The sequence below is a fragment of the Syngnathus leptorhynchus genome, chromosome 3 (genome assembly GCF_054491065.1).
Source record: "Syngnathus leptorhynchus isolate UIUO chromosome 3, UIUO_Slep, whole genome shotgun sequence".
NCBI classification, from domain to species: Eukaryota; Metazoa; Chordata; class Actinopteri; order Syngnathiformes; family Syngnathidae; genus Syngnathus; species Syngnathus leptorhynchus.
In genome coordinates this window covers 14,971,887-14,999,515 of record NC_141197.1, presented here as the reverse complement: position 1 = coordinate 14,999,515, position 27,629 = coordinate 14,971,887, and the positions used below count along the sequence as shown (strand labels likewise).

Here is a 27,629-nt window from a genome sequence, read left to right as displayed (position 1 = left end):
CTAGTGTGGTGAAATGAAGTCCTGGAAGATAGATGCGTGAACTGTGCTCCAATTTGGTGTGGAGGAGGAAATTGGAAAAAAGAACTTTGTGTGTAATATGTTGTTTTTGTAACACTAGAATGCAATAACATTGTGTTGTTATAATAACACCATCATAGCACAGTTGATAAATTTGTACATACAGGGAAACGAAGAATGTAAACTGTAGTTCCTTCTTAACTGAACTGGCTCAAACTAAATATGTTATTATTTTGCTGTTTCTCATATACTTACTTTTTAGGCGATACAGATTCTTCAAGCATGGTTGCTTCCTCGTCACCTTCCAACCCAAAACGATCCTTGCTTTGTTTCTGTACAGTGGGGATACGTTTTTTGGTTTGTTTTAATTATATACAGTATTCCGATTTTACTTGGCCGAACTTGGAAAATAAGGGTGATTGTACTACAATTAAAAACAATGAAATGTCCCCTACTCGGCACAAATAAAAAAACGAGATATTTGTGTTTTATAAAATTTGCCTACAACTGGCAGACAAAATGAAATAATTGATATGATCAAGGGAAACAAGAATTCAAATTAACAAATCAATCAAATAAATAAATAAATAAATAAATAAATAAATAAAATTGCCCTTACAGTCTGACACTTTTAGATTACTTTTGTAAGGAAGAGTAGGAAATTCTTGCCAAGTTAATAATATTCCAAATATCAAAAGCAAAAGATGCTTCGACATATCGCTTGCACACAAATTAGATGTTATCTTCCTTTGAAGGATATTGTTTGATGGCGTGGAGATAAACGCTTCACCTTTTTCAGAATGATGTCGATGTAACCCGCGATGAGCTGCGAGATCTGCTCGCCTTCGGTGGTCTGCACCGAGTAGTAACTCTCCTGGTACTCGCCAAAGTCCTGCACAAACACAAACACAGCAACATCAACTCTTTAAGCTTTGACCTTAGAGATTGCCAGAAGCGAGATCCAACCCAAAGCTAATTGGCAGTTCATAAGGCAGAAAAGTAATCCCAACCATCCGAATTAACATCATAAAAAGGGAAACCAGGTGGGTTGCTTCTGCATGAAGTAATCCATGATACTCATTGACTTGTGGCCGCACACGCACGGTGGAATATCGATGAGTGTGGAGAGGCGTTCAGTCAAACAAGCGCACGAGGGAATTTAAGAAGCGAGGGAAACGCTCGGGTTGACTGAGCTCCCGGAGTGCTGATTCATCAACAGAGAGGCACGGCCAAGTGTGCTTGGGGGTGAGGGCAAACGATGAAAAAAGACAAACGCTGTGTGGAGGAGAACGGCACTAAATATAAACGCAATTTCTGGTGTGGAACAAATGATGTACAGCAGAATCCAAGTTTTATTTCATAATCAGTAAAATAATAAAAACGATTTCCAAATGTACTTTTATGAACAGAATTTTTGAGTCTGTGCGTGGTGTGCAACAAAAATTTTATTTCGTCCTGCAAATTCCAAACTATTGGACTTCAATCTTACCAGGGTAAAACTCTTGGGCGAGGCGGCCCACCTCTTGACGGTGGTGAGCGGCCACTCTTGCACCACATCTTTGGTCTTCTCGTCCACTCTCATCACAGATTCTTTGGTGATGCCCAGGAGGCGCGGCACTAGCTTGTTCTTGCTCTTCATCTTCTCCTGTGTTCAAAAAAAAAAAAAAGTCTGTTAGCTCATTGTCAACCCGGGGTCGGTTTTCGTATTTGTGTTTGGCAATGCATTCATTTCGTAACAGCTGGAGCAGCGCAGTGGATTTGTCATTACTAAGCGCTCCTGATTCTATGACAAGAAAACGCAAAAAAAAAAAGTTTCGGCGCAGACGGTAAGCAGATGGACAGAACGTGACGGTCCGTGACGTCAGGTCACCGGGGTCCACTTGTGTAAAAGTTATGGCGGGAATGTCAGTTGCGTAGAATCTCGAGGGGGTTACAAGGTTGGGGGGGGACTGAAGGCAGGGCTATTTTTAAATACCTCTGCTCTGTCGGATTACACTCAAGGTGAACCCCAAATGACAAAGGTCGAGCGGATTCCACATGAAAGCCGAGACGAGGCCAAGAGGCGAGCGTTTGAGATTTGCGTGTTTCACGATTAAAGTAGAAGCGGTGCATATGTTTGAATTAGTATTTCCTGTCGATAGTTTTTGATTTATCAACATGGATTTGCTTTTTTACTATGCACTTTTTCTTTTTTTTGCACAGGTCTAACAAGTTCTGTTTGATAGCAATCGTGGTATCGTAAAATACAAAAAAAAAATCCTATTAAAGTTTAGCGCATTATATGTCATGCCTTATTTGGAAATTAATTTTAATTACCTTTAAATACTTCATTTGATCTCATTCTAAAAAAAACAAAAACAAAAAAAAACAAATACACAATTCATTATTTTTGGTATATTGGATATTAGTTTTACTGGTTTTCACAGCGACCGTGAGGAATCTGAGCAATGGGGATATTTGTTACAGGACATGAAAGGCAAGTAAAAATTGAAGTGAACCCCAGACACCTGCTGGGTAATTTTCTTCAACTCCCTTTTTATCCACTAAAATCCAAAAGCTTCGCAAGTAGATGTGACTCGGGAGATAAAAGGCTTCCGCTTTATATACTTTTTCCTCTTTTCTCAATTAACTCAAATGCAAATAACAAAGTAGAACTGGAGGCTAACTTTTTCATCTCTTGAATGAAATTATTGAGAGCCCACCTTGACCAAGAAGAACGACACTCCGTAAGTCCTTAAAGACCTGGCCAGTTTGACGTACTTCACTTTGGCTTCGATCTCTGTCATTTCTCCGCAGTTTTTATGTTCCTGGAAGTGACATCACAGTTTGATCTAACTTCTGGAAGATAAGTTGAGTGTAGAAAACCTCAATAAGTCACCACATAGCCTCACCTGAAATATTTTCTTCTCAGATCCTCTTTGCTTTATGTATTCTTTGGGAAGAAACTCCTTCAAGCTACAAAGATTTGAAAAGAAGAATCATAAGTTGTGTTTGGAAGAGAGATAAATGAGAGCAAGGCAGCTGTTACGTACTCTAAGAATCCAGGTTTGTGTTTGTGCTCGATGTAAGGTCCAAACTGGATCTGAGCCTGGATCCCGCCAAACTCGCCGGCCTTGTCGAAGGACACGGGGTGAGAACCATTCAGAATGTCATCTCGTGCCTGAAAAGAAAGAAAACTCCATCAATGTTAATCCCCATGGTTAATACGCAATGCCAAAATGACATCCATTAATGGGGGATTAATATTAAAGTGGAACGAGGGTGATAAAATGGCAGCTTTGCTTTCTATATCTAACTGTGGAGGGCAGGGAGAGACATACAGCACCAATCCAAAATTCTGTCTTCAGTCAACCTTACCTTGCATTTGATTCAAATATTCTGGAGTACCTCAAGGCTCTGTTCCTAGCCCATTTCTGTTCTTTCATTTTTTTCTCTCTAACTGAGCGTCTCACAGTCTTTCTATTTGTTTATCAATTAGTCAAGCTATCTATCAAGTTAATACATTTGGACAAAGTATAAATCTCAAATGAAAAATCATATTAAACATATTCAGATGCATCTATATTGGGTAACTACGATTTTAATTTGATGATCTTAGGCAGGGAAATCAGTAGCTAAGTTCAAAACAGAACTGTCTTTGCATACGTAGATGTTTGTTGATGTTTGACGGATGCCAGGTTTTGCCGATTGATTCATATTATTGAAACCACCCCCTGTCCCCTTTCATGATTGATGGCCACAAGCAAAGAGTTAATAAAACTTCACTGGATTTCCTCAAGATGACCTCACCGGCTTCTTAAAAGCGAGTCATCCCGCATGTAATCGCTTACAGTGATTCTGCAGAGACTTCTAAGCAGAACCAGACCCCCGGCCCCACATTACTAGCTGTTCTCGACTTCTTACAAGATCCAGCTGACAAAGTGCGAGGTACTCCATGACCTCGTCCCCTGGCTACAGTTCAGGCCTCCTTGTTCCACATTCCACTTTAAGACCCACTGCTACTATCCGAATATCCCCTTTCCATTGAAGTGAATACAAAATATACAGAATCATTGACTGTATAACAATAACATTGTTGGAAATATAATACATTGTTGGATTTTAATAAATAAATCAAAACATTTATTAAAGCGCGATATATAGGATTGGGTTTTTTTTCCCAAAAACCTTTTGAGTAAAAACGGGACGAGTGTAGGTAGGTGAGTAACAAGCAACTAAGGCACGACCTCCAAAATTACGTGATGTCTTAATTTCTACATAATGAATGAAAAATGTTCAAACCGTCGCCCGTAAAAATCTATCAAAGAGACGGGAAAGATGAATGTATACATATATGTAAATGTATAAATGTGTTTGACTGGGGGCCCAACCTGCACATAAAGAAGATTGAGCTGGACCGGATCTCTGGAGTCAACGTTTTGGTCCGAGTAGAAGAACTTGCGTCGCAGCAGGAGTGTCTCGCTCTCTTCCACGCCTTGTTCCCTGAAAGTCCTGCTGTGGTCCAGCCAGTTCACTAGCAAAATAATTCACATTTTCACAAGTCATTGATACCTATTACTATTCTACGTATTCATATGTATTATTATTACATTTTAGACAACTTCTCAGATTTTATGTCCTGGTTTATTCTGTTATTCTGATTGAACATTTGCTTTGCTATCTTTTAAAACAAGGATGAACAAAAGCTGGGAACTCACAGTCGTCGTCAGTGTGCAGTTTGGCTTTGAGCTTCTCCATCTTCCTCTCATCACGCAGCAGCGTTCTGTCCTTCTTCAGTGTTCCCATCCCTTCCTCTTTCTTCTCCTCCGCTGTCTCCTGGATCAGCGAGTACTCCTCATAGTTGGTGATTCCTTCAGGGGAAAGAGTCATCGCCATGCCTTAGATACGGACTGCGTTTATTATTCTCTTAATATTAGATGAGTTTTTGGGATCTTTTTATTGCTTTTGGGCAGTCATGCAAACAATCTTTATGGATATTATAAAAATATATATATATTATTGCATCCTCAGGTAGTATGGGAGCAATGTGGTTAGCTCATCTGCCTCATATAGTTCTCGAGTTTGAGGTTTGAATCGTACCTATTCTACTGCATATGGTCACAAGCAGCTCCCCGACTGTTTTGGAGTCATCCACCATGATGGTTTTTACGGCCCCGTCCAACATTTTGATTTTCTGGGGCCTCTGCTTTTTCTTGTATTCAAGAATGTCCTGCAATGTGAAAGAGCGGTGAACACAAAGATAGGAGAAAGGGGGCGGGGGGTTGAAATGAAATAGCGATGAAGCACAGAGCGAGACCGAATGTGCCCGCGGAGGAAATGATCAAATGGGTCCAGGTTTTAGCGGGGCTGAGACGAGCGAATAGAAAGCACAAAAAGCGAATTTAGCGGCTGCCTATCACGGCCCGACATTTCCGTTTGGTTCAATTACAATGAGGAGAGATTCGATGTGGAAAAATTGGTCACAGTCATGCATTGGTGCATTTGAAATTCACTTTATATGCAGTTACTTAAGATATTACATTTTTGTTTTGTACTTTGAGTATAATAATTAAAACTAATAAACAACACACACATATACAAACTGTAATCTTTACCCCATTGCGAAGCATGTAATAGTCAAGTGTCCTGCCAGATTCCAGCCAGATGCCTTTTCTGGGGTCTTCATCAGAAAGGAACAAACCATAATCCGATGCTAGACCACAAACATGAAGAATTTAGTGTAAACTACAAGCCGCATTGTGACCCAATTCTCTTTAAGATCACAAATGTTATCATAAATCATCGCTCTTGAAATTGTGTTCCGATACTTTTGTCTCATGTCAAGCGATTTCACAGTTCTCACCCTGTCCTGTCTGCGCCTCGGGAACTCTCTCGCGTATGATCCTGCAGGCGTCGTAGACCGCCGTGGATGGCTCGAACTGCATGGTCTTCACCACGTTGCAGTGGCGCACGCAGATTTTCAACGACAACACCACCATCTTGGCCAGCGGGGTTGCAGCTACACCTGTAGAAAAAAAAGCAGGACATCATAGCAAAATTAGAATCAACCCAAATATTGATATTTGGTCTTGTTCAAGTATAGCTACCAATATTTCAGTTGGGATCTTCCATATCTAACAGAAATCTTTTTCAAACATTCGAACAAAGGATCTCTTGTCTGGATAGCAACGAAGGAGGCACAGGATTCCTCTGTGTCTGAGGTTAGAGGTAAAAGGTCAGTATGGATGAGCCGCAGAGGAAAAGACACAGACAGGCTTCTCTTCTGGGCCGTCTGGCTCCTGACCCTGACTCACACGTGGAGAATTTGCTTCCTATGTGATATGTGTTCGCACCCGGGGCAGAAGGTGTCGCTCCGCCGCCCATTCTTGACACCGTACTGCGGGGAGGCGCTGAGAATACGACGAGGTATTTTAAGGATTACATCGGCCTGAGTAATGTCGTTAAACACCGTTCGGTGTGTGCATGAACGTGGCACACCGATATTTTGAAATGAAAAAATACATAAAATGCGATGATTAATAATAAGGAGTCAGTAGCACAAAGCCTCGCTCGTCTCCCAACCCACCAGTGACACCTACTCTGTTTTATCTGCTGCAGCCTCACATAAGCGTATCCGAGCCAAGACAAAATGAATAACAATACAAATGCAAAAAATATAAGACAAGCAAAGTCAACTCATATTCTTCTCAGTTACAAGACAAAAACATTTTGCAGACCCAATTCCCTTTCTAACAGAGTGCCGACGTGAGTCCTGACATGTAAGCAGAGACAGAAAGGAGGAGCATGCATTCATTGTTTGATAGATCGATGATGCAGAGCACACCCAGACCTTATTACTGTAACATGGCCTCTAATCCAATAATAGCACGGCCCACAAGTCAGCAGTCCCAGCCAGGCCACAAAGCATCAACTTCATATTTGGCAATGGGCAGGTCGCTAACCTAGTTTGTGCAAATGAACCAGGCTGGAGCATCGTGATAATTGGTCCATCTGCCTTCTCTGGTTGGCCAATAAATTAGTTTCTGTGTAACAACTGCGTTTTTCCAGAGAGCAGATGTGCGGCATATTATTGCTGGCCACGGGTAACGCCCACTTGGCCAGGAAAGAGAGATAAGAACTCGCCGTAGGATGTGGAACAAGTTTTACAGGAGACAGGAAAATTACAGCAAATGGTTTCATGATGACGAGTTTGAAGATCTCGAAACAAAGGAACGAAGAAAATGATCCACTTCACAGCTATTGTGAACTACTGCCAAAGAGGATTTTCTAAGTATCGGTTGATGGTATTGGCAGCCGCCGCGAGGGCTCGATACCTTAAATTTAGGTATGAAATCAATAAATTATACCAGTCGCGCATCCCAAACCATTGATTTACAAAAATCTAAAACACCTCTCTAACCTTTCACATTGTCATGCATAGAATGTAAACAAACATCTGACTAGTTACTTACACGTAATGTAAACGTCTGTCAATTCCCATGCTTTGATAGCGTAAAATCACAGCTAGCAATACATCATGTTCAAATCTGTCACAAATTCACATCGTCTAGTCACGTCCCAAAAAAAAATAAAAGATTGAAAACAGTCAGTTTGCTCAGTCGCAAACATGTCCGCTCCAATAAGATTCACACACACAGTCCAAATTTATATGTCCACTCACATCTGGTGTAAACATTTGTCTCATTGATTCACAACACAGAGACGCGGTGTAAACCGGTTGGTCCGGCCAATGTAAACCTCGACACATATAAGATCCATTCCTACATTTGTATCAGAGCAAACTGAACTCCGAAGGATATTTGTCACATTGACTACATTCTTGTGCAAACTCCTTGAGAATGAGCCAGATGTATTCTACAGCACACAATATAAACACGACACACTTCATCCCAAACAGTTTTATTCAGGCTATAATTTGAAAAAGACGACTTTCAATAAGTTTTATTATTATTATTATTATGATATCATTTTTTTTTTAAAGTCAAGGTTTGACATTCTGCTTTTCGTTCAGTATTCATGACTTGACTTTAATTCACAGCAACACGTCACACTTCAATTTCATCTTGACTGCAAATGAAGCCATAACACTGGACGCATTTTTAAAGATTCATCAGAGCACAACATATTGGTCTCTAATGGTTAGCTCCAGGGTGTTTTTTTGTTGTTTTGCCTTTGTGTGCACATGAATAAGGAAGATTGAGGCAGGTGACGGGGTGGGATCTCATACAGCTGGCAAACAGTTGTTAAACACTCCCTCTGAACTAACACAGCTTGAACATTCACCACCATCTACTTGTCTCCTGTTCCCCCCCCCCCGAATCGTCATTTCACTGGGAACGACAGGAAATCGAATTAGTCAAGCCTCTCGACCACAAGAGGAAATCTGCTTAAGATTTAAATGCAAACCGCAGTTCATCTTCTTGGCACGTTGGTCAATATCGGGCCAAATTTCAAACCCTAAGTAAGATAAAGAACGTAAATATTTGGCAATTTACACAAACATTCATCATGATATAGGTGGCGGTTCAGTGTTGGTTAAGTAAGTAAACAAAGATTTACTACATATGGCGAATTCTCATGTCTCATATATAGGTCAGCGCTGGAATGAGTAACAAAACAAACACAAATTGTGTTCCTGACCCGCATAATGGAGATAGACAAACAAATCTCATGTCAAGTGGACCAAAAGGAAAATGAGGCTTTGACTGGTTAAGGAAAATTACAAGATGGATAGGTGGAAAAGAGAGCGGAAGGAGGAGGGAATGTTAAGTACGTATTTACTTTGAAAGAGCTTTGTTTAAATACCAGTGGAGGACATGTCCACTTAACAAGCTTTTCAGGTCATGGAAAGGACTTACAATAGAAATTAATTAAAAAAATATATATATATATTAAAGCCGTGTCCATCAAAAGAAAACTAAATGAACTCAGATATTTGGACTATATGGACCTCAATGACTCCTTTACTATTTTAGAGGCTTACTTGTAAGCATGATAGCCACGCGGACAAGTCTGCCAAGCAGGCAAATGCTCGTCATCCACAAGACCTCAGAGGAGCAGGTGATTCAATAAACGGGAGTCTGCCAGTTGCTGTCATGTTCGTGCCGTTGCATCACGGCTAAGGATAGTCACAAAAGTCAGACGGTTACCCGATCCGCCGACTCATCCGTCGTCGCAGTGTCCTGCCGCACTGGTAATTGCTCCCAGTGAGCAAGACTTTGCTGCCTCAGTGTCGGCTTGTCACTGACGGTGTGGAGAAATATCTTTATTCGTGGAAAGAAAATCTTCCTCAAGGGACTATTGCATGATTTCAGAACAATTTGATGCATAGTTTTGGAAAAATAGCCAGCAATTTCTTATAAATGTTGACACAATTAATTTAGTTATTATACTAATACTGCCAACCACCAAAATATTGTAAATACAAGTAACAGTGCAAAGTTTCATGAGATTTAATAATGAAAAGTAGAAGACGCTTTTTTCCCCCTCCTTTGCTCAAATTAGGTAAGATTAGGGCTCTTTTTTTAAATAAAGTACGATTGTAACACACATCAACAAGAAAGAGGCCAACTATGAGTGCTTCGAATAATGAGACCAATGTCAGAACAACAACAAAAAATTCCATCAAACTCTAATTAGGTCCTTGTCAGCCCTTTAAGAGCGGAGCTAAAAAGAAAGTGTGTGTGTGTGTGGGGGTCAGCATTTTTAACATGGTGGGTCACATCAAAAGGATCCTAAGTTTAACTACCCCCGAGTGCTTAAAACTCACATCTGGGGAGGGATGTCCACGCAGTGAAGCCAACAGGGGACAAACACGTTACGGCAGCTCATTAAAAAAAAACAACATTGCAAAGCGAAGATGTGCCGCTGGAACGCCAACCTCATCTGCGGAGCAGAACCAGATGCCGCCGCTTAATTGGCCTGTGAAAAGCACCTTGCCGAGTCAGCTTATAAAAGCCTGTCGTCATGGAGTGACCAAAGTCAAATATTTCATGTTAGAGGTAAAATCAGACCTGTACACACGTCAGATTTCATATTTTAGCGGGAAAGAACAGCAGAACTTTCTCTTCCATGTCACGGCCCATTATCTTCACCAAACATGAACTATGCTCTATCTGATTACCATTGTTTTCTCCTAGCCTAGGAAAATGGTCTTGTCTGACTTCATCATCTTCTGATTTAATCAAACAGGACCTATGACCTCAATTGCAAACATAATCAAACGGCAAATCAGTATGAAGAAAATCACATGATTTACAGAAACTCATACAACACCAGAGATAGCAACAACAAAAAAAGCCGTCCAAGCCAAAACAAGCTGACACATAAAATATACCTAGTAACCATTTGCAAAAAAGTGAGTAGTTTCACTGGAGAAGAGCTTTAATTCACATCAATTAGCTTCATGTTACTACGGCAACCCTCAGACAATGGCTAAAAAAAGCTCTCTTTACCTCTCCAAATTAAATCAACCAAAATATGCTTCCTCGCCCTCCATGTGTTAATTGCACACTCTCGACAGTGATGACAGGTGCTAACGAGAAAAAAAACTTACCTTATCGCTGGAAAGGAAAAGGCCGCCTTCCTTCCTTGTGTGCCTTACGCTGATCTTCACAGCTGAAACGACAAACAGTGGACTTTGAGATATCGACCCGCACACATCCAGTCGTTAAATAAGCAATTTGAATGCAAATTCTTCAATGAAGTGACATTTCGTGACAATTAAAAGCGGCTTCATCGAGTGAGGCAGTGTTCCCACTCAGTATAAAAATGCATTGATGCCAATAAATACACTATGTGCGGCGCTTACAAAACAAAATCGTCCCATTGTGCTTTAATGCTGTGATATAAAGGGCATGATGGAAATAAACAGATTCATAGATTGTTCTGCAGTCACCTCTTTGTGGGATCCATCTATGTCCAAAAAAGGATGGCGAGATATTTTTTTTATATAATTACTAATAAAATGCATGATTTTAACATCACATACCGTAATTGTTAATATTTACAACATTCTTTTCATTTTAAAAAAAAGTGCACTCTCCATAATCTAATGCACAAAAACTAAACATTTATTTATTATTCCCCTTTAATCTCTTATTATTGCGATTATTTATATTCAATGTGATTGTATTGTATCATTATTAGAGAAACACATACAGGAAAACAGGTAAAAAACATCTATAACATCATTTTTTACCAGATTTCACATTAATGATCATTTTTCTTTTTTGTTGCTCTTTTTTTAAAATACAAAGTAACAGTGATTGCTAGGATCATCGAAAGGCAGCTAATGACTTGGGGCAGTGGTGTAGTCACTATCCATTTCTCTACAGGACTGATGGAGGACAAGAGAAATGCTCCGAAGGTGACTCAATATAGGAAAAATGAAATGAAATCCACCAGTGTGATCAATGATGCAAGGCACTCGTTTTTTTCCCAAAGCATGCAGGGGGGGGGGGGGGGGGGATTTTATTTTCATGATGCATGATCTCATTTGACGTAGCTTCCAAATCACATTAGAAAGGGGCAGCTAGGAACAGCTGCATGAGATGACACCATGCCGCTAACCGCTAAGCTAAACCCGCCTCCTCCCGACTGAGCTGGGGTACGCTCATCTCCCTGAGTGTCACTTAGTCACAGGAAGTCGGCTTATTTTTCCTGCAGCCACTGACTCACTTTTTGGGTTGTCTACAGGAGGTTAAATGATGATTGTCTGCCACGCAATGATGAATGAATGGGAACAAATGTTACTACAGGGGATAACATTCCTTGATATGCTGCAGGGATTGTAAAGGAGTGGAAAGATTCTGGACAATTTCAGTGGAAAGATGAAGAAAGGGTGGTGGTGGAAATATTTCAATTTATATATTAACAAACACAAGGATTTTGTTTGGTCATAATGATAGGATTAAGCAGACATCCGTGCAAAATAGAGCCCCTTGCCTACAGTTGTAATTTTTGGCTTCACTTGGTCATATGAATAAAAACAACTTTTACAGGAACAGTCTGAATATAAGAAGGTACGTGAAATGCACTCATTAATATTCCATCTTCAGAAAAAGTCTTAGAGGATGGTGTCCTGAGGATCAAAACCACATTCGAGTAAAAAGGGATCCCTGGAAAGTGCAGAAGACATTGTGATGGAGAAACGCTAATCCTGCTCACTTTTGCCTTTGGGAAAATCAATGCGAGCATTCCACACAAAGAGAAAGAGAAAGAGAGAGAGAAACCTTATCTTGAGCAACTTCACAGACATTTTGAATTCCTGAGGGAGTTTGCTTCCAAAAGCAAAACGCTGAGTTTAGGTAACAAGAAGAAAGCGGCAAAACTAAATTAACAAGCAATAGGTTGATCACAATTGGGGGGGAAGGGTCTCCATAGGTGGAGCGAAGGGGTTAATGCTCGAGATCCAAATACACCACATGGGAATTCACTGTGCAGACAATCTTTGCAAGAGCTCAGACAACACGGTGCCCCCTTTGCAAAAAATAAATTGGGAAATGTCCCCCACTAAGTGTGTGAGGGGGAGTATGTCTGGCTCAAGGTGGGTCTCAGCATCCTGACACCATTACCGCAATTCATCGCTGACAGGCTTGGAGGTCAGATTTCGGGAGACAGAATATGACAAAATGACTTTTGAAGTAGATGGGTCTGTGGAGTGCCTGACCACCCATCAAGTGTGAAATTAAGAGTGAACTATTCCATCTTTCCACCCTACTCATGATGTGACTCGCTAGGCTGGGTGGAAATCCGGAGCCACCTTCAAGCGGCGGCACCTTTATAAAAATATCAGAACTCAAGATCCATTGATGAAAATCTTTTAACCCCGTTTAATAAATTCTAATAGAATTGTATGGCGGCATTCAACATTTAAACCATCATACAACTACAGAATAGCAAAATCTTCCAAGTATCCAACAGAGCTTGATTTTTATCCTCATCACTATTTTACCCTTTTTCCAGAGAGTTGAGGACATCTGGAGTGCAGCTGTTGCTATGCATCAAATGCTACACACACATGCATACACACACAGTTGCAACATAATGGCATCAGCAGCAGAGGTTACGGGGTCAGGAGCCTTGTGTCCAGGCACACTATTTAATCTGCTCCAGCTACAGACAATCTGTGGAAATCAAACAGAATGCTCTCACTAAAATAGCCAGAGAACACACACGCATTTAAAGTAGAGTACAATTTGTGTTCTATACAAGGCAACCAACCATTTGACACTCTTGGGACAGCAAAGATTGTCGCTGATTCGTGTTCCCTTGTGGAGGACGTTTGTGTGTGCGTGCATGTGTCGACTAATTCAATTACAGCCTCTCAATTCCTATTCAGTCTAATTCAATAAATGGAATCAACCCAAAATTTTCTTTGTAATCATAATGTTCAGTGCCGCCCAACTAGTTCAAACACTTATGATTCATGTTTTGTTTGTGGAATATCCATAGTGGGTAATGCAATTTCGATCTCTTTGTGTGTCTTTGTGAAGAAATTGACAATAAAGCAGACTTTGACTTTGACAGTTGCCATCTTAGGTCACAACCAATCACGGCTCAGCTTTAGGAAAACTAATGTTATTGCAGTTGTCCATAGTAACCATTATAAACATGTCGAGTGTCTGTAAATAAATAGGACAAAAAATTATCATCCCCTTGGTTACCATGTTTTGTTTTGCTTTGTTTTGTTTTTTTTACATTTTCATATGACTCCCACTGGTCATAACTGTGTGTAAAAATGTGTTATTAAAACAAAAGTACATTGTTAGAATTCAAATCACATAATATAAGAAATATGTGCGCAGTCCTTCATTTCCTTTAAAAGCTGAATTACAAAAAAAGAAGGGTAAATAGCCAAAACAAAAGAAGAATCAAATGGAAGCTTTCTAGCCTCAAAACATATCATAACTACATATTACAGAGTGATTTATATCTAAAAGACTCGTCCTGCGAGGCTAAGATACGTTGGCAATGTTCCAGTGTCACAATAATAAATAAAATGATGAATCACAGGCATCACCAAATGAGAAAAGGCTGTGTGGGAAACATAAATGAGTTTTACAGATCAAAAAATTGCTGTTGAATAGGATGGATTAGGTCTGCAGACACGTTTGTGTACACATACCGGTAGCGCGACAAACCAACTAATCACAGCACACGCTGCAAGAGAAATCGTCCATATGTGCACAATCATTTTATTTATCCTTTTTTTTTAATCCAGCACCCAGAGAATAATGGCATTTTTCTATGTTTGCCCTTGAAATGTTCAACAAATATAAGCATGAAGGAAAAAGAATACAAACAATGGAAGGCATGTCAAGACGGTGTTTAGTTTTCCACACTGTAGAGCAGAAAAATGTAAAAACTATGCCGCACTGATCGTATCATTCCAATGCCAACAAAGAATGGCAATGAGGCGGTTGTATTTCCATTTCTGTAAAGGAGACAAATTTTTGTCTCAAAAAATGTGCCTCACAAAGTACAGCATAACAGTTAAATGCTGATGCACCATGTTTGCTTTGAACTTTGTGCTCTAAAACAAGACCTCAGAGTTTTACAGGTTTTATATTCAATTAGTATGAAATTCAAAATGAAATTAGAGGTGGAAGAAGAAGCCAGAAAAAACACACGAACCCAAAATGGAATATGCAAACTAACAAGAGGGCCTGAGCGGAGATTTGAGCTCAGCACTTTTCAGCTGAAAAGCTAATGCTAACAGAATGGTACCGCAACATGTTGTCCTTTCAACCATCAAATCTATCTTGAGGACTTGAAGACAAGACAAATCCTTCCTTGTTCTGGTTCCAGCACACGCTCACTTCCATCGGCACAATCACCAAACAACTCCATCCATCCAAATGACTGAAAGAGCATACACAGAGAGATCGTTTCACTCCACCAGCGCCACAGTTTCGAGCCGACCGGGCCTTCCCTCATGAACTGCCCGCCTAATCTTCCTTTGCATCTCCGCAGTAGAGAAAGGCGAGTCCCTCTAATCCTCCAGACAGCTGTGACTTAGCGAAGAGTCGGCCAGCAGCCATGACAAAATTCCAATTTAGTCAGCGGCTATGCATTGGCACACATTTCAATTAGGATAAACACTCTTATCATTTTTCCATTAGCAGTAGTTGCGGAAGAGGTTTTCCAAAACGGATGAGTAACTTTCTGGGTGCCACATGCAACAGTAGTGAATTTACACCCATTCCGCCATTTCCCTCTCAAGTATTGGATAACTTCTAGTTTAGTTGTAATTGAGTGTAAAAGCACTTTGGGCCCAGAACTAAATTGTGTGTTCAGTTGGTATAAACGGATTGTGCACGCTGTTGGTAACAGGTGGAAAGTTAAGATTAAAAGAGAGCTTTGCGCTTGATGTGTGGCTGATGGTTTTTATTTTGGGTGAGCACTGCAAGAGCAAAATGAGGTGTTATGTGATGGAATTGGAAGTGTTAGTTGATGAGAAACAAACCAGGGGCAATTCTAGGATCAGAAGTTTGGAGGTGTTGACAGTCTTGGCGCCAGACAACATCCGATGGAGGGCGTGCGGGCGATCGGCTTCATGTAGCATGAATGCTCGCGCGCACAATCACACACATCCATTGAAAATGTCTCAGAGTCTCACAAAAGCCCCAAGATTTGTTCCTCATCGCTAAATGAAAGAATTATTTGCCAATTTCACACCTACAACACAAACCCAACCAGGACTTCTAAAATGAATCCAGCTGAACTTGTACCACTTGTTGGAAACATGGCTACGGTGGTTACAAAATCCAATTGCCACGATGAGAGCAGGTCAGAACCAATGACCAGTTTCCTGTCTTTCAGCTACCAACTGGAGTGTTTCACTCAAGTGGGCCACTTCAAACCAAGAACTTGAGAGGCTAAAACTCTCCTGAGTACTTAAATCTATTGTGGGCAAATGATACAAGGAGCTCATTCTTCACAGATAAAAAAAAATGTTGATTATACAAAACAATGGCGAAGATCTACTGTTGTAAAAAAGACTCCAACTGTAAAGGCAGGTGCTAGTCCAGGCCGTGGCTCAGGGGACACTTGAGAAATGGAGCAAAACAACACGAGAGGTACACCAACTTCAGGCCTATTGTGGCTGAACAATCCAGCTCGGACCAAGCCCCAGTTCCTTCAACGGCATGAATGAAAGGTTCTTTCTTGTGAGCTCTTTTATAACACAGCAACTGCCACTTTAAATCCTCTGCTTTTGCTTTGCATGTCACCTGTTACAACGACCAGGAATAGAAAATATACCTACTATAGAGCTGGGAGATCATTTGCAGAGGATTTAAATAGCAAATGAGTGAGGTTTGCATTTGAAGGGACAAGTTGGACAATACGGAATATGAGCCAACAGAGTACACAACAGAGGTGGCAGGACAGGGCCTCAAAGGCGGATCATCTTCGGGAGGTGTGGAGGCAGCTGTCACCCAATACACTGAAGAATGGCCTTGGATGCAACTTAACCATTGACGTGGACTTTATTTGATGTGCAAAATGTTCAATGTTGATTAGCTGCTCGCAGCTACCGTGACTTTCTGAAAATAACATTCTGCAAGCTTTCGATTGATGCAATTGAAATGGTGACAATTAAAGATTATCTTATATTTATATATAAAAAATTAAATATGAAATCTATATAAATCTTGACACATTATCATACATCCTTAAATAGTGCCCTCCCGAATGAATGAATGACAAATAAATCAATCAATCAATAAATAAAAATAAATAAATTAATTAATATATAAATAATATTGCCTTTACAGTCTAACACTTTTAAATTACTGATGTAAACAAATAAAAAATAAAATAAATTAAATGAATAATATTGCCTTCACAGTCTAACACTTTTTAGTTACATTTATAAATAAGTAAATTAATTCATCATTTAATTTATAGATAAATAAATAATTTTCTCTCGCGATATCTGATCCTGCCACATCTCCTGGTAGACATCTTCAACACAACACTAAGCAATTTGAGGGACGTCATGGCAACTGCACAGCTAAAACGTCACGAGACGTCATCCGTTAACCATTCATGTGCGTGCAGATTCACAGCCGAATAAACACGCCTGATGCCTTTTTTTATCCCGCCAACTGTCTTGAAGATGAAGTGTCAACTTGCTTGCAAGCTACATGGCGGAATGGAGATTGAGAAGTCAGCGACAGATTTGAGTGGCAGAAAGAGAAAGGCCAGTGAGATAAAGATGGAAAAGAGAGAGTGGAAGAGACAGAGTGAGCAGGCTGTTACTGTTTCACTGCTTGGTCAGCAAATTGGAAAAGCAGCACCGAAGGGATGAGGAGAGCGGAATTACACGCATGCTGGAGAATGTTGGAAATGTCGCAGTTAATACAGTATGTCCACGTTAAGCCAAGCGGGTAACTCTTTGGAAAAAAAAAATGGCAATAATCAACAGTGTACTGGACACTTCATTAGGTACACCAAGGCATGCAAGTTGCAAAGTAGAAGAGAACATGCAAATACCGCACAGGAAAGCCAAATTTTATGAAAATGAATTCAGTTGGTTTTACAGAATCTTGCGAACAAAACAGACACCTCTTAGTTCTTATTCTTAAAAGCAACAACTCGACTGCATGTGTGGGTCTGTTGCCATGCGAGCGTCCACATTTTTCTCAGCTTGCTGTTGGCAGAGCAAAGGAGCTCATTTCCCAAAATTGATATCTACGACTTTAATCTCTGAAGCGAGACTTCTTTTCCCATTTCTCCTTTGAAATTTGTCTTTTTACCTGCTTTTACGGCTGCTCTGAGGCACATTTATCCACACGGGCAACTTCATAGCGTTTAAGTGCAGAAGCTTGAATAAGGGAGCAAGTTGTCGTGAAGAAACAATCTGAAAAATCCCACTCCCCAACTACCACTTGCTAACTGTCATTTATATAAATCACAATGCGAGAACAGCTGTAATATTTCCCACGTCGTATTTTACAAACCAAAGTATTCGTGGAGTTAATATCTAAAAAGTGAAAACACGACACATGTTGACCGTGGGTGGGTGAGTACGAGCCTCCCTCCCTTCCCTCCTCCCTCCTTTCCCAGTAATTTCCCTGAGGGTATGCACTGCATTGGGGAGATAAGTAACCCAACTGAGGACAAGCCTGGCATTCTCGCCCCCCCCCCCTCGGGTCCATGTGAAGAGAGGAATGTGACAATGCAGCATTTGTCTCCCTGGAGAACAAGCTGCACGAAGGCATGTTTGCATCAAACGTAAGCGTTCACAATAAGATGATTTTTTTTCTTTACAGTCTTTCAACCTCTGCTGGATTATCGCAATTCAATTTCAGGAAGTAAACAACAAGCACTCGAGGCGAATCGAATCCTATATGGCCTTAGTTTGACACTGCGTGACAAGTTCCCGAAATGGCAGCAGTTCACGTGCATTCAACTGCCCTCTTTGTGGTGTTCCACAGAGCAAACAAGAACATGGGCAGGTCCGTGAGTCAGAACCACCTCCAGTTTTGACTTTCAAAGCCTGACACACAACAAATGCACTCCTACCATTTCTTTGGTTGATGGTCAATTGTATTGTTTTCTAGTTTGGTCCAAACCACAAAATCAAAAACCCATCACACATCACTACAGCTGGCAGGATGCAACAGGTGGATGGCGTCTTTCCAAATGCCCCTCTAAACTCTGTGGACAGGAACCACCCAAATCGAAGCTATTAGTTGGCCGCTAATATGACCCCATTAGCAAACATGGCCTCTTATTACATGCTGGACAAATGAAAAGCCATCTCCAGCCCCTTGAGCAAGCAACAAAGCTTTCTCAGAAGCTCTACAAAATGCCAGGAAAGGAATGTTTACAGCTCAACACTCTGAATACTGCTTCTTCTTCTTCGTGTTCCTGACCCCACTTTCTACTCCCAGGCCTGGCAGCGCTCCATGAACTTGGCCTAAACTAATACACACAGGATTGTTTCCCTTATATAGCTCGGTTCAAGTGACACAAGTCTTTGAGAGCCCATTTAAGACAGAATGGTTCTGGCCATGCACCAAGTTGGGGTGCTTGGGCTGACAGAATGACTGTGTCGTTCATTAATGGCCACTTAAAGCGCTATTTGTGGTACCGGCCGTCAGCGGAGGTTTGGATGTGTCAAGTTGGGAAGGCGGCTGAGCAAACAAAACCGTGTCTCGATGGAAAATGCTCTTTGACCGATAGTTTCTCGGACATACTGTATGAAAGAGCTTAAGTGAAGTGAAAACAAAGGAGAGCAACAGTCGGAGAGTTTTGCTGAATAATGGCAAATTCGGAGGTTGACTTTGACACCTGATTCCGTATAGGTAACTTTAATGCGGAAAGACAACATGGGAAAAAATTCCAACTTCAATAGGCAGCACGAAAGGGGGGTTTGATAGACATTCCAGACATTCCACATCTCGACCAGTAAATGGACAGTGGCGTGTTGGGCTCCCCAATAGAAGCGTGATAAAAGGTGGGACAGTTTCCAATAAGATGATAAATATTTGGGACAACACAAAAACAATATGTAAAAAAAAAAAAAATTCCATGATTTACAGTCAGCCTCTGGATTGTTGTTAGGCTCCGACAAATTTTGTTGATGAGCTGAAAGCAATTCAAAGATGCAAACATCAGGTGAAGGCAACAGAACTAAGACTCAACACAATTCCTCATACAGGTAAATTCACAACATTAATTGATTAATGAAATCAAAATTTGGTCACTGTCTCGAACAGACTGTGGTGAAACTTGGGAACACCAATGTACTGTTAATTTGTCAATGGCTGAACTTGACCCTTTCCATTGGCTCATGTCCTTTGGCCTTTTTCAGAGGGGTGACACCCTTAGACACAGTTTGCCGGCAAACATTTGCAGCAAGAATCCAACCCTGTCGGGAAAACCAAGAATAGACACCCGGAGGCCGTGGGGGGGCTGAGGAGACCGATGGAAGGGGGTGGGATGCATTTCCAACACTCCCAGCAATGTTCCCTAAGAAAGCTGCGAGTGACTCTGCAGGGGAATTCTACCAGCGGATTAGTTTCACACACCGGGGCGTCACGGTGACTAAAATACTCCGATGACTGATGGAAATGTGGAAATTTGTCAACAAACGTGTTGAATAATGAGATGGCTATTAGTTCAGGACTTTGGGAGTTATAAGACGATGTTTTTTTGTTTTTTTACGTTCAGCCATTCTTGGATTTAATAGCTCCATTTGTGAAACACGACGTTGGTAACAAGAAGACTGACACCATAAGTGAACTTCAGAGATTCTGAGACTGTCTGCAAGCCAGCAGAAGGATCGTGAACCAGCCGCCTGGTTACGTTTCTTCCCTGGTGGGCTTGAAGGATATAGAAAGAAGCAGCACATATAAAGCCCGGTGAAGATCTCAGCCTGAGGTCAAAGTGACTCTTTGGCACGGCAAAAATACCCCAAAATTGAGATTTATATTTAAAGTGGAAATATTGTGAAGATTCTAGACAGGTAGTGTAAGAAATTAGCCTGGGGTGTTGTCACAAATAAAAAATTAAAATCGAGATAAGAGAGTATTGTTATTTAGAGAATTTTTTTTTAGAAGGCAAATAAGGATAATTCTTTTTTTGGTGTGCTTATGTATATAAATACACCCAGACAGCTGGAAGAGATCATGTGACAAATGGTTCTGGAAAGCCCATAAAGAAGACGCTTGAAAGTAGCAAACTATAGCTGTCATTCATCGCATAGAGCCGGGATTTTACCAATGGGCTAACTATTTTTACTTTTGGCATTTATCAATTTTTGTTATGGGTAGAACTGAAACTGTTATTTTTGTTTGTTTGTTGTTTCATGTTTTCTTGACAGGTCGTTTTAAAGAGGACGTTAACCCCCAAATTTTCTTTACAATAACATTTTGTATGTGCCCCCATTAGTCTAAACACGGCATTCAGATTAAAATTGTATTCATGGAAGATAAATTAATCAGCAAAATTCACATATTTTTATTTTCTACTCGCTGTCCATTGAAAGTTACATCACAGTTACCAGGTCTCAGTTCACAACCAATCACGGCTCAGCTTGAGAAAACCGCTGAGCCGTGATTGGTGATGCTTTTCTTAAAAAGGAGGCCAAGACTGGAATGTTGTGATTTGACTCTCATGTTTAAGGTTACATATGCAGTGGCCGGGTCACAACCAAGTGTGACATTCTGCCCTATCAAACTTGAACCAGGCCACAAATTCCTCAGTAGCCACATTGTTGACCAAATCTGACCATCTTTGAAACAAGAAGTACAAACAAAAAGACTCCCACACAAAAATAACTTGCAAGTAACTTCTTATTATTATGACTCCTTCTTTCACTGCCGTGTTATAAGTGATGAACAGTAAGGCTCATTCACTTCCTTCTCCTCAGGCCTCTTTTTAAGCAGAGCTAAAAAAATCAATAAATAAGCCATGCAAGGCTAATGAGGAGTTACAGGCCACACCCCTTCACACATGCTCACCAGAGGTTAGTCAACCACCCCCGGATCATCAATAAATCAACTCATTCGTCTTTCAATCCCATGAAGCTCATGTCTACCTCGTGATTTCAGCACTGAACATGTGAACAGTTACGGCACAGCGGTTTGTTCCAGCATGCCGCATTGAGATCATTAAATTTAAGTGGCAAATAGCATTACTGTTCACGACCACCGCAGACATCGTGGATCAGCGCCAAGGTAATGAAAAAGCTCTTCATTTGTTTGTTTTTTTGCCGACAAGGATGTCCGATATAGTTTGGCCAATTGATGTTAATGGACAGGGAGCTGCATGCCGAAATGGTTTAACTGCAAAAGACAGCAAGGATTTTGTTTTTTTTACACAAGGAAGCCAAGCCAACTGAATGACTCCAAAACAGTTGAATCCATTTTCTAGGTATCATGTCTGTGAAGGACGGTAGTACACTTGACATCCTTTTTCCGACTAAAATTAGTCAGCTTCGAGTGGGCGATTTTATCTTATGCAAGAGTGTGACTGTTAACCCTACCTCGAAATACTGCTAGGCTGTAAAAGAGCCTGGTTTGCGTCATTATAATGAAAGGGGCGGAGCTAGGGTGTTACAACAAGGCAAGAAAGGCATTTGTACAACTAAAGTCCTTATTTTCATTTTCTCATTTATATCAGTCAAATAAAAATTGAAAACATTTCATGTCACATCACATGAAGGCCTCACATTTGGCACCTCCGCAGCAATAGTCGATAATTCATTCTCCACGCTGAGAAACATGTTTTTCAGCACTTCATAAAAGACCCAGTTGATTCAACTGCAATTTGAAAGACCTGTGCAAAAATGCACAACTGTGCTGAAGGACACAGTTGAATACAGAAGAGGTCCACATTAGCCAACACAACTCAAAAGCACAGCAATTTATTTAATTTAACTGTTCATAATGTTTAATTGAAAGGATTGACATGGACTGAGAAAATACATTAATAATATATTTTTAAATGCCTTGGGGAGTTGTGCTCTTAGGCTAATAATTTGTGAAAATACAGTTTTGCGCAGCAGTTCAGGTCCGACATTTTGGAGTTAATATTAGCTCTGTGGGTCACACATTATTTATTCTGCAATTACCCTTTTTAAATGAGTTTCTCCAACATACACACATCAGATAAGGGGTCACCAATCTTTTTAAAACTGTGAGCTACTTCTTGGGTACTGAATAATAATAGGAGCTTCCAGTGTGATACAAACTTCTGGATAAAAAAAATGTGCTTAAAATTTGTGGAAGTAAATCAACTTCTCATCGTAATTGCACTCCAAAGCTTGTCTCATTGTGCGCAAATATTCGGTCACAGGAATTCTCGTGGTAATACAAATTGTATGCAAGCAAGAAAAGTTATCAACTTTCCAACTATGATTAATCACAAACATTTTCTTTTACCTTCTCTTCCCTCCTCGTTCCCGCTTATCGCTAAATTACTCTGATATAACAGTCCGTGTGGGAAGAATGATCACAACATCCCGTGACATGGCAAAAAAAATCAAATATATCCACAATACAAATTTACACAGCAAAACTGCAATTAGGTCAACTCTGGCAGGTAGCCACAGGTGAGATGGACAAAAGACTCCATGGACCTGCCTCATGTCAGCTCACTTTACATTACGAAAAACGCCTTCTGCACAACCCTGCCTCCTAAAAGTAGATGATCGAAAATTGAGCTGATTATACGACAAACCGCTACGCAAAGCATGGTGGAGTGCCAGCAGGCTGTTCTACGAGAAGGAAGGGGTGTGGCAGTGGATCCATGAATTAAATGTCCACGGGGCTGCAGGATGAATCCATGCAACAGCCAAGGATTTAAGGAAGCAATCCAATGAATGGGATTAATTGGACAACATTATTCATAATTCTTCCCATTGGGGTTGGTGAATGCATAACCGAGGGGTGGGGTCATTCAACAAAGTTGCAAACAATCCATTCAGTTGTGCTTGACAGCGTACATGAACATGGCGGGGAGCCGTGCATTCGAATTTGCCCCCCCCCAAACCCCCTCCTTGGGGCAAGTCTCCAAACAAAAGCCACCAGAGACGGCTCAACGGCATGCTGCAGCAGCCCTAGCCGGTGAAGCCGCCAGATGAACCGGTCAAGACTCCACAAGTTGCACGTCGATTGAAACGAAGCATCTCGGAGCACACAACTTCACCCGTCAATGCACACGCACCCGCAACACGGCAGCAGTCACACCGCACGCCGCGCTGGTTCTTCTTCCATTTAATAAGCCCCGATCGCCAGAGAAGGTCAGGCGGCTTTTCGGCGAGTGCTGCAGGAGAGATGTGCGCCGCGGTAATCCGATTACACTAATGTTACAATAATAATAATAAGAAGAATAAAAAGGCAGCCTACCTTTAGATGCTCCACTGGCGCATCGCAGGGCGCACGGTGGCGGATACTTCCGCTGATTCAGCGGCAAAATAATATCCTGCGCGAGAAATTTCCAAGTGGCCGGATAGTGTGAATGTGTTGCGTGGAGGGACAGTGGCGACTGCGTGTGTAATGCGCGTGAATGCGTGCGCGTAAAAGGGAAGGGGGGGGGGGGGGGGGCAAATCCTCCAGTGGGGGCACAAAAGGAAATACGTCACTTTAAATGGACCACGCTTTGTAGTCCATTCAGCCACTCCCACACTGTCAACAGGGGATAATAACCACCAAGATTTTATTTCAGTAGAAATAACTCACGGATAATAGTTGGTGACTAAAAATGGCTGACTTAATAATCATTAAATAAATACTTTCAATCGATAAAATTCTATTTATATAACAAATGCAATTTTCAATTAAATGCAATTTCCATAGATTTGCAGCTCAACCTACAATAATTTTAAATTACATTAGAATAAAACAATCTGAGTGAATCAACAGAAACTTCAATTAATTTGTAACCATTTTTGCAAATCATTTTTAATGAAAGAATTTGTTGCACAGTGCTTCATTTAAGACTGTTTGAAGAATAAAGTTGCAGAGAACAGGCTATTAATGGATAGAAGGGAATAGTTTCCTGAGAATCCAAGAAAAATTCCAAACATTCTAATGTTCTGTCTGCTACCATAATCTCCACATTTCCTCCCAGAAGCAAACCCACCCCCATCCCAAAACTTGGAACTGTGAGAGCAAAACGTCTTCGGAAAGAGATTTAGATTTGGATTGATTCCCGTCAGTTGTCCGCGAATACGTAATCTGCGTGGCAACATTCCATGTAGCATCAGTAACGCAGAAAAAGTTTCACTTGGAGGCTGACGCTTTGCTTTCAACAAATAACCTGCAGCAAAAGAGGAGGGATCCCTGCAAGGTAAAACATTCAGGGCCATGCGGAGGCACCACATTAAGTCTGTGCTCATTGAAATTTGAGATGTGTATAATTAGTACAGCGTGGAATGATTAAGTCACACAACCATGGAAGTCTCCGGAATGGAAAACGTACACTAACAATAAGCATTAATTAATCACCCTGTGGTTAGGGTCATCTTAAAAAACATACTATAGTTTATTAGGAAATCTAAAAATCTGACAAACACTGCCATCTAGTGGTTAATCACTCACACTGCGCCTGTGTCATCGCAAAAGAAGCATTTATTTTGGGAGTTTCCATAAACATAACTTAATAAGCGAGTGCTATAAAAATATGAAGGTGGACATTATTGCATGGTCCATCATCCTGACTCTTCAGTTTCCACCATTACAGGTTTTGGTTCCCGTATCTCAGACTCCATACCGGGCAAACTAGTCCTCCTCCGTGCCGCAATCTCTAGCTTCTGCACAAGCTCCACCTCCCACGGATGCGTGACGAAGCTGAGGACTTGGCCGCTTTCGCACCCCCCGGCCCTCCCCACCCGGCCGGCCCTGTGGATGTAATCCGTGTGTGACTCCGGGAAGTCGTAATTGACCACGAGGCGCACCCGGGATGTGTCCAGGCCTCGCGAGGCGACGTCAGTGCACAGGAGAATGTCATCCATGCCTTTCTGGAAGCGGTGGAAGATGCCTGCACGATGCGCGGCTGGCATCTCTCCTTGGAGACGAGCGTGGGGCACCCCCATCTCCTCCAGTGAGTATCTATTGCGGAAACAAAACGACATCTTGAGATTGAGAATACCTGAAATAAATATTTGAGACAAAATGAGGGCTAAAGAACACAAATCTTACTATATCAAATCATATTTTTTTATAACCTACCCCAGCCAGTTGACAGTGGAGGCCTTGTTGCAAAACACAAGAACGGCGTTTCTTCCTGCTCCTCCGTGTTCCTGCTGGAGTCGTTTTAGGTAGTGGTTGAGCTCCAGGACTTTCTCCTGTCCCCTCACTTTGAGAAAAGTTTGCTTCACATGCGGCATGAGGAAGTGCAGCATCTTGCTCTTGATGACTACCATGCTGCCAAGATCCGTGACTCGGCTGAGGACCTCGCCGACACCGCCGGGGAAGGTGGCGCCCACCACAAGCAGCTGGGCCTTACGGGCGGGGCCTCGCGTCTCGGTCGGGGCGCTGGCGATTTCGGTGTACCGCAAAATTTCCTCCAGCATGTCGGCGAAACTCGGGTCGAACATGGTGTCCGCTTCGTCCACTACCAGATAGCTCAGGTGGCTTAAGTCTAAGCAGCGTCTCCGCAAGGCTTTGACCAAAGCGCCTGGCGTGGCTACTAAAATGTCAGGAACGCCTTGCTTGAAGACCCCCTTGATGTGCCCCACGCCACGTCCGCCTCCTACCGTCCTCGTCACCATGCCCAGTGGGGCGCACAGACTCCTGGACACAGACGTCACCTGCTCAGCCAGCTCCCTGGAGGGCACCACAACCAGAGCGTGGATTTTAGGAGACCCCTTCTCATGAATTTCCTCATGCTTATGTAATTTATGCACGATTGGCAGCAAATAACTGAGCGTCTTTCCACTTCCTGTCTCGGCTGCACACAGGACGTTGTGACCCCTCATGACCTTGGGGATAGTCTGCAGCTGCACAGTGGTGGGATGACTGATGTTTAAGCGTTCCAAAGTCTCCACCAGTTCCTTGCAGATGTGCAGTGTATGGAACGTCTTCGATGGCGTTTTAATATCCTCCTCCTGTCCGCTTCCGGACACAAAAGGCGCAACAGATTTGATGTTGTTGACAGTGAAATAATCCCCGAATGACTTGTTGTGCTTCCATCCTTTTGAGCAGAGTGTCGGCTCGTCAAACTTGCCGTGCGTGTGTCCTACAGACTGGTTCAAACTTGCGTTCCTGCTCCGGATGAGAAGCTTGCCAGCTTTGCTCGTGTTGATTTTGTTCCTCCCTCTGGTTTGCTTGACATTCTCAATGCGATTCCGCACAGACACAGGGACACGGATGATGGGGATCTCATCCGTAGAGGCCACGCAAACCGAAAAATAAACATGATCGCTTGAGAGACATCTTATTTTAGTCCGGTAAATTCTCAAAGAAGCCAGAGCCGAGTAGCCGACCTTCAGAGACAACATTCTGAAAACGTCACGAGAGCCAGCTAGCGGCTAAAAGTTAGCAACGAAGAAGCCTGACGAGAACATGGAGCTACCTGTTTAAAAATGGCAATAAATATGGAATTTTATCAATTAATCCAATAAGCAAAGGCAATATGCTTCCAATAAACCATTTAAAAAACTAACCGAGGTGACCACGCGTAACTTGGTGATTGCTGATGACGAATGTGGGCGGACGCGGATTGATGACGCATTTATTTATTTACATCTTCCCTGGTTTAATAACAAAAAACTTCGTGTAAATATTTAAAAGCCCATTACATGATTGATATGTACGCTTTATAAAAAAAACACAACTGAGTTTTTTTATACAAAAGTACATACATATCCCGTATATTTAAGGAAAAGTGGAGTTCTCACACAAAAACAATGACTTCAAATTTTGTTAAAAATAATAATAATCAATTTGTATGTCACACTAAAAATCCAAGAAGTGGGTGACAAGTGTTTGACTTTTAAAATGTTTTGTTTTGCTTCAGAATGGTTTCTTATCGACAAATAACTAACACGACTAACATCTAGCTCTGTATATTAAAAAGAATATGTATTATTCTTATTCTCATTACTGCATTGCTTTTATTGCACCTAATGTTACTTTTACTTGGATTTC

The 27,629-nt window shown here is 41.5% G+C and overlaps 2 protein-coding genes across 5 annotated transcripts in view; both read right to left on the bottom strand.

Annotated features, from left to right (window-relative positions):
• The window catches only part of LOC147059455 (talin-2), a 46,672-nt gene extending 22,649 nt beyond the window's left edge, over window positions 1-24,023 (bottom strand). Inside the window, exons 1-14 of one of the 4 annotated variants that reach the window (XM_085907157.1) lie at window positions 23,886-24,018; window positions 23,704-23,802; window positions 10,574-10,635; window positions 5,861-6,022; window positions 5,613-5,710; window positions 5,098-5,227; window positions 4,716-4,868; window positions 4,389-4,531; window positions 3,051-3,178; window positions 2,910-2,973; window positions 2,721-2,825; window positions 1,508-1,663; window positions 809-910; window positions 274-350 (exon numbers count right to left, since the gene is read on the bottom strand). In XM_085907157.1, the coding sequence (XP_085763283.1) occupies window positions 274-350; window positions 809-910; window positions 1,508-1,663; window positions 2,721-2,825; window positions 2,910-2,973; window positions 3,051-3,178; window positions 4,389-4,531; window positions 4,716-4,868; window positions 5,098-5,227; window positions 5,613-5,710; window positions 5,861-5,996 (1,292 nt within the window). In that variant the 5' untranslated portion in view covers window positions 5,997-6,022; window positions 10,574-10,635; window positions 23,704-23,802; window positions 23,886-24,018. Of the gene's footprint in view, window positions 1-273; window positions 351-808; window positions 911-1,507; window positions 1,664-2,720; window positions 2,826-2,909; window positions 2,974-3,050; window positions 3,179-4,388; window positions 4,532-4,715; window positions 4,869-5,097; window positions 5,228-5,612; window positions 5,711-5,860; window positions 6,023-6,104; window positions 6,235-10,573; window positions 10,636-22,919; window positions 23,419-23,703; window positions 23,803-23,885 lie in introns of those variants that run through there. The other 3 variants (XM_085907154.1, XM_085907156.1, XM_085907158.1) reach the window with 3 other exon arrangements.
• A 400-nt stretch (window positions 24,024-24,423) lies between these two features.
• Window positions 24,424-27,187, bottom strand: ddx28 (DEAD (Asp-Glu-Ala-Asp) box polypeptide 28). The gene is made up of 2 exons (XM_085908546.1): window positions 25,710-27,187; window positions 24,424-25,589 (listed from the first exon to the last, which is right to left on the bottom strand). Exons 1-2 carry the CDS (start codon window positions 26,978-26,980, stop codon window positions 25,190-25,192), a joined length of 1,671 nt encoding a protein of 556 aa, XP_085764672.1. The 5' UTR covers window positions 26,981-27,187; the 3' UTR covers window positions 24,424-25,189.
• Window positions 27,188-27,629: the final 442 nt, after the last annotated feature.

What these genes read in the sequence shown, in the direction of transcription:
- ddx28 (XM_085908546.1), bottom strand. Translation starts at nt 26,980, where the DNA reads ATGTTGTCTCTGAAGGTCGGCTACTCGGCTCTGGCTTCTTTGAGAATT. An exon ending in TCCACTGTCAACTGGCTGGG is followed by an intron (nt 25,590 to 25,709) that starts GTAGGTTATAAA and finishes TTTCCGCAATAG; the next exon opens with ATACTCACTGGAGGAGATGG.